Genomic DNA, 6,940 nt, shown 5'->3' on the forward strand with positions numbered 1-6,940 from the left:
ATAGCCCTGTATAGCATCTTGAACGAGGAAACTGTAGTTTTCAGCAAAATCTAATAAGATGATAGGTGTGTCTGGTTGTAAGGATTGCTTTAATGATTGCAAGTATGAAGACTGTGATTTGGTGATGAAGTGATGGCTCCGTAAACAATCAACAGCATTACAAACTGTTTCAATATAATCATGCACTGAAGTTGTGAGGGTAACCAATGCAGTTCTATCAGTATGCATCCATTGCTTGTAAGTTACATTGTCATCCATATCCACTTCAATTGGCAGAAAACAAATCTGTTAAGTAAATGCTCAATGCATTCTTACCTGGACAATTTTCACAACATTGCAACATGCAGTTGCGGTTTTCAGTGTTACACACTAGTTTACTGAGATAATCCTTGTAATCACACTTATTAGGAGAGACTGTCAGAAGTAGTTTCACATTTTGGTGCTGCTGACAAACACACATACAGAATGCATACCTGCAGTCTGCAGACTTTCATAGCGATCGAGATACACTTTATGATGATGGAAACATATGCTATAATCATCAGCCAATGTTAATCCACTTCTCCACTCAAGCAGTTTTTTGTCCTCATCTGATATCTGATTAACTGCAAAGAAGCCAGCATCGCCTCTCACAAAATCTTTCTTATGGCAGGAATCATTCAAATTTAAACCAATGCTGCATTTGGATAACTCGGATGATGTTCCCTCCATCGTGATGATCTAAATGTTGATATCTGAAATATATATTCCAACACTATGCCTAATACAAATGTGTGTATAAAAGTGTGCTGCACCTTCAGACAAGATTTTCCTCTAGCTATCTCAAACTGAAATGACTCTTTATTACTTTGCAGTGATATGGACTGGATGAGACATGCAAATAAACCTATTTGAAAAACATGTCTGGACATGAGATAACCGTGACATCAATTGAATTGACAATGTCCAGTGTAACAATTAATAAACAATGTTTATCTTGGTATGTGTAGCATGATGTATGGTTTATAACAATTTACTTTAAAGACCCTAAACAATAGTTACCATTGGTGTATGCAAACTTGTATGAAATATTAATGTCAAATTGTTTAATTATTGCATTCATCACTTTATATTGCCATATTATGACTGCAGAAATGCCACATTTAAACCCTGTCACATTACCTTGAAGGAGTTGAGTAGCAAAGCTGAAATTTTGTGTACATATTACTATGATACCTATCTTCGACAGGTTAGAGTTTCACAAAATATTTCAACTGATCGCGGGGTCATCCGGGGTCACGAACATCGAGCCATTTAAAGGATTTTTCTGGCTGGGGCCCATTTTGGGACTCTGTATTTTCTGATTTAAAGCTTTAATGGGATTGTTATTTCTTCTGGATGTAGTCCTGTGACCATAGATTATATTCAAGTAGAATGGAGCCCATGTTACCCCTAGTTTTCATTCAGGGTGACCCCAAAAATTGAAAAAAAACTTAATCGCTCATTCTGGACCCTACTTTAGGCAATCATAACTTGAAATCTAAAGATGATACTTTAAATCTGAGTGCAGATTCATAAAATTTGGCAAAAAGTAAGTCAGAATGCCAACCTGTCTCTTATACACATCTAGATGTGTATAAGAGACAGCATCACAATACAAGATGTAAAAAAACATCACAATACTTCCTTAAAACGTCATATATGGCAAAGTGTGTAGACACTTTTTTTTCCCAGGGTAATAGGCTTTTTCCCCAGGGTAGTAAGGCCTTGAAGAAGCCTTAGCTAGGGGCCTCGGACATCTTTGTTACGCCACTGACCAAGAGGAGTCCAAAATACTTTTATTATGTTTCAAGTGGCCACTTTTTTATGCTTTTATTAATTCATTGATACCATGAATTTTAACCCTATCGTTAAATAAACAATGTACTCTCAACGTTCATTTCAACGCAACGCAACTCAACGCAAACGCAACGCAACGACAACGGGTAAAACGCGTTGGGATTTTTGCAATACAACTGGCCGGTACTGTATTATTTAAAAAATTTAAAATGGCTGCCACATTAAAAATTGCCGCCATTTTAAAAATGGCCGCCATTTTAAAAATGGCCACCATATTGAAAATAGCCGCCATATTATAACTCGCTGTCACATTAACATAAAAAATGCTGAACACTATGGAATTTTAAGGTTGAAATGGTAGTTGGACCTATATTTCAGAATTCAAAATGGCTGCCAAATTCAAAATGACTGCCAAATTCAAAATGGCCACCAAATAATAATATAATCTTAATTTACAAGGTAAAAATTATCCCCTGCCAGACACCATCCTAGTATTTTTTAGTCTAAGTTTCATGGCCGGAATTATAAGATTATAATTTTGCAACATTACATACAATGCCACTAGTTGCATCATTGCGTGCATCAAAATTACCATTCTACTTTAAGTACAAGTCCGATTTTTTAATATCCATCAATAGTGGAAAAAACCATGTCTCCGAATCACAAATATCGTAAACAATTTCGTACTTGGTTTTCATTGGGTCTGCCTTTTTTCGGTGAATTCTAGTCACCACACCTTCAAACCAATCTACTTTTCCTTTTCGAAACATTTATGAAACACAGATTTGCCAACTAAATCATCAGGGTTAGCGATAAATTGTTGCATGCGTGATTTCGTCTGTAGTATCTTAAGGTTAATCTCTGAGCTCTTAAGCTTGAACAGCATCTCTTGTCTTCTATTCTGAATTCGTTCAGATCTTTCATCCAGTGATCTATAAACTAAATTTGGTGCTTCAGTATTAGCCTCATCATCAGAAATGTTGTCGTTTAGTGATAAAACATGCTTTAAATTTTCTTTTAATTGATCCAGACTATGTTTTTTCCCCTTCTTGGATTCGTTAAATAGTTCTCTATCGCCTTTAGCACAAAGTACAGTTTTATAGTACTTAAGCTGTGTTAGTACAGCTGCTTTCTGCTTTTCTGAATTCAGTCCATTAAGCTTGCTGTCTACTTCCTGTGAACACCATGGCCCACCCAATTTTGCCACATCTCTACTTAACTTCAACTTGGTATTTTGATAAGTTGCCTCAGTGTCCGCTTTTTTTTGTTGTCTGGTTTTCAATTTATCATCAATTTTATTTTGCAACTCTATCTTCTTTTTCTTTATATGCTCAATAAATGATGGGCACTTCTTTTGAGCATCATTAAGTGTCTGCTCCCTTTCTTCTTCAGACATGTTTTGCAGATACTGTGATGGTTTATTCTTCCACCACATCACATGTGTTTCCAGATTGGCACTTCCCATGCCTGGTTTAGCCCGAAGAATGTTATCTAGGATTGACATGTCACATTCCCCATCGTTGTTCATTTTTGGTACTGTTTTGGCTATTTTTTTCATTTTTTCATTTGGGTTATAATATTTGCCACCGGGTAGCTGAGTAGATGCCTGGCGTTGTACTACAATCAGACATTCTGAGGATATCAGTTCTATTCCTAATTGCGTGATTATTGCTTCTTCGGCTGAGGTGACCTCTTCAAAGAGCTTATTAAGCAATTCGTTCTCTGTTACAGCTACTGTCTTAAACATACACATTTTTCCAACAGCAGGGTTCCCATCAGAAGTCCATTCTTTCAGACATGCTTCCATCTGCTCCAGGTCGTCATTAAGATCTAGTATATTGCCTGGTATTTTTAAACTTCTCTCGAAAGGCTCCATCATTAGTGCATACATTATTCCCATAGATCTTGCACCTGCTTTGTAGAGGACTTCTTTTATATCAAATTGTACAGAAGATATTAGTTGGTTGCTATCTGGTATACCACCTATGAATTCTGCAAGGTCATCCCAGTGAAAATAGAGTGCTGCACATTCATAGTAGGAAATATTCATCCTATGGCCAATATAGGTGACAAAATAGTTTTTTTGCTTCTTTCCTCGCAAAAATGATTCCCAAAGGTCTGGTATACCAGCTACTGCAGAGCCCCTACGTGTCAACAGTGCTGCAGCAGTACGGGCCAGACGCAGGGTTCCTGGCTCATCTGCGACTGTGTCATCTAGTACACGCAATGCTTTTGAAGCAGCAGGATCCAGATTTATGAGCAAATGCATGCGGCATGCAAAGTTCCCCATTTCTATTATATCTTGCTTTCTGAAAGACTGAAATTAAAAAAGGGCATTAAAAAAATTTAGAAATTGAGTTGTCAAAACATGAGCATGAAATAACTTACAGTATGTATTGAAATTATAATTAATAAATATAGCTGTAGCTTCTTACCTGTTAAAACCAGGTATTACTGTTGGTAGAAGTTTTGTACGCAGCTCTTCAACCAGCCGATTGAAAACTCCATTAACAGCTGCTTGATCAGAAAGAAATGACTTGATGCTGACAATAAGTTTTGCCACCATAACTGACTTCTCTTCCTCACTTGAAACTACTGCAGTAGCTAGTGTTTCGATGGTGTCGGTAAATGCCTTTACATATGTTTCGGCATCCCCTCCGCAAACCTCCTTCAATCCCAGTGTAAGATGTTCTCCTGATGGGAGAGAAACCTGCATCCCTTCATAATGTTTGTGGCAGAAAGTTGTAGCATCTTGCTGGAGTGTTGACCCAACACAAGCCTCTGGATCAAAGTTGGCTAGCATTCCATCAGCAACCTGTTTACATGCGACTATTTTGGCCTCCATAAGAATTCTGTTGCTGAGTAGAGCTGGGCTTGGTAGTCTCTCTGGTAACTTGCCAGTTAACTTCTGCAAAACAGTGCATATAACAGTAGGCAGTTTTCTGATGCTGACATTTCCTTCTGTTAAGAGAGTCATGCAGCATTCTCTGATCTCATTTGTGTATCGTCCATTCCGGAAAGTCTTTATTTCATCACTTTCTGTGCACTGGATAACTGCCTCAAGTTCACTAATCCGCTTCTCCGAGACTTTGACATCGTGTTCATGTTTTGCTATTTCTTTATCACATGCCTGTTTCGCTTTGTCTCTTTCAGCACGAGCTCTTTTTACATTTGATCTAGCATATGACAGTTTTTTCTTAAACTTTTTTTAAAGTTCATTGATACAAATAGTATAATTTGCATCCTGATTTTCCTTGTCCATTTCTTTCTCTGTCTGTTTTGTTACGACTTCCCATAGTTCTTCATTTTCTTGAGACATTTTCTTTAATTTTGTACAGTTTTCTTTATTTTCATTTTTTAGGCGTTTGATAGTTTTGTCTTTTGAATCAATTGACCTCTTGCGTGCAAGTTGAAGTGGAAGCTTAGCTTTTGCTTTTGACATTGCATGCAAATATTCATCCAGCTTAACAGATTGTTGTTCATACTTGGCCTCGCATTCTTGAATTTTTTTACTTAAAACTTGCTTATCTTTGGTATGGTCCTTAACAGCTCTTTCAAAATTCTGTATGCTATCTTCACATTGATGCATTGCTTCTTTTACTGCTTCTTGCAAAGCTTCCAGATTTATTGTAAGATCAGTAGACCGCTGTTGTGACTCGGACAGTTTTGACTTCAACACTCTATTTTCCATTTTTACTTTGTTAGTTTCTCTAACCAGACACTTCACCTGTTCTACAGTTTGATTCTCGACAGACATTGATCTAACAAGCAGTTCTTCTTTTGGAATTGGAGGAATAAACAGCTCAACTAACCATGATTGAAATTTCCTAGTTTTCTTGGATTTAAGCTTTCTAGCCTCCTTCATTGTTATGACTATTTTACTGTATAAGCTAATGAATTTACATCTGCCATACAACTCGTTCCTTTCTTTGACCAGTTGTTCTGCCAATGATTTTTCACTTCTCCGCTCTACAATGACGTTTTGATAAATCCAATATTTGGTAATCAATTGTTTAGTGATATGCTGCTGGTTATGTTTTCAGCAGCACCACTACCACCTAAAAATTATTCATAAATATTTACTTATATAAATATAAATAATTAATTATAAAATTCCCATAAATTCTCACAAATATTAAATAACATTCTAAATAATAATTGGTATATTGCTAACAATTCCCTAACCTTATTTTTAATTCCAATTTAAATGTCAAAATTTCGATCAATTTTTATAATCAATTAATAAATTAAGTCAATTAAAATTCTGTATACATAAACTAGAGAAAAGAAAAACATTTATTATAAAATACAGTGTCAATTCAAACATTCTTTTGTAATAATATGGTATATAAAACTAATTGGCCTATTAGAGTGCTGAACTGCAGGGCTGTGAAGGGCTGTGCTCTGCTGTTCAGCCTGCATAACAATGCTGTCACGGTTGGGTGAGCATAACTTTCCCTAGGCCTATGATTGACTTAAAACATGCTGTCTTTAAGATCATTTTTCTACCTTTTAAATACATCTTATAAACTTCTAATTTGTGTTCAACAATGTACAAGACATTATATTTTTAAAATTACTTACCAACTAGATTGAGCTAATTCACTGAAGTTTTTTTTTTCTACAGTTTCCGACAAAATTTGTCACAGTTTCAAAAGTATCCACACCATCAACTAGTTGCAAACACCAATTTGTAGGTCTAGGTGTCAGCTTTCAGAAAAGCTATTGAAAAGCAGCATTTTGATTGGTTAAGAGTTTGACCTAACCAAAAAACTATATTGACCTCATAGAGCCAAGGAGAAAAATTCACTCAAAAAGTGCCAGTGTGTGAAACACTATACTGTAAGCAGAGATTTGGTAGGCTTACCAATTTATAAACTATCATTGTGGCATAACTACCAAAGTAAAGTTAATAAAACTTACAGATATGATAGAAACAACCTTTCTCTCACTAAAAGTGAAAGAATTATGTTGATAGACCTTCTACAAGTGGAGAAATATTAATTTATTTATTTATGTGGAAACGTGCAGGAAACTGCAAGTTTTACTGGTGGTGTGAACACCCTATAGCCTATCCAATGCTGCTAGGCTAGGCCTAGCCTTACCTCGATTTAGGTTCTGT

At 36.1% G+C, this 6,940-nt stretch overlaps 1 protein-coding gene across 1 annotated transcript; it reads right to left on the reverse strand.

Moving 5' to 3' along the window:
• Positions 1-2,107: 2,107 nt before the first annotated feature.
• On the reverse strand, positions 2,108-4,479 carry LOC117111115. Its single transcript, XM_033253990.1, has 2 exons — positions 4,254-4,479; positions 2,108-4,135 (listed from the first exon to the last, which is right to left on the reverse strand). The coding sequence occupies exon 2, from the start codon at positions 4,106-4,108 to the stop codon at positions 2,567-2,569; it is 1,542 nt and encodes a 513-aa protein (XP_033109881.1). The 5' UTR covers positions 4,109-4,135; positions 4,254-4,479; the 3' UTR covers positions 2,108-2,566.
• Between the last annotated feature and the right edge of the window lie 2,461 nt (positions 4,480-6,940).

The sequence above is a fragment of the Anneissia japonica genome, unplaced genomic scaffold (assembly GCF_011630105.1).
Source record: "Anneissia japonica isolate Jap-2015-1 unplaced genomic scaffold, ASM1163010v1 scaffold1059_len9115_cov129, whole genome shotgun sequence".
NCBI classification, from domain to species: Eukaryota; Metazoa; Echinodermata; class Crinoidea; order Comatulida; family Comatulidae; genus Anneissia; species Anneissia japonica.

Coding starts and splice junctions, on each gene's coding strand:
- LOC117111115 (XM_033253990.1), bottom strand. CDS start 4,108: ATGGGGAACTTTGCATGCCGCATGCATTTGCTCATAAATCTGGATCCT.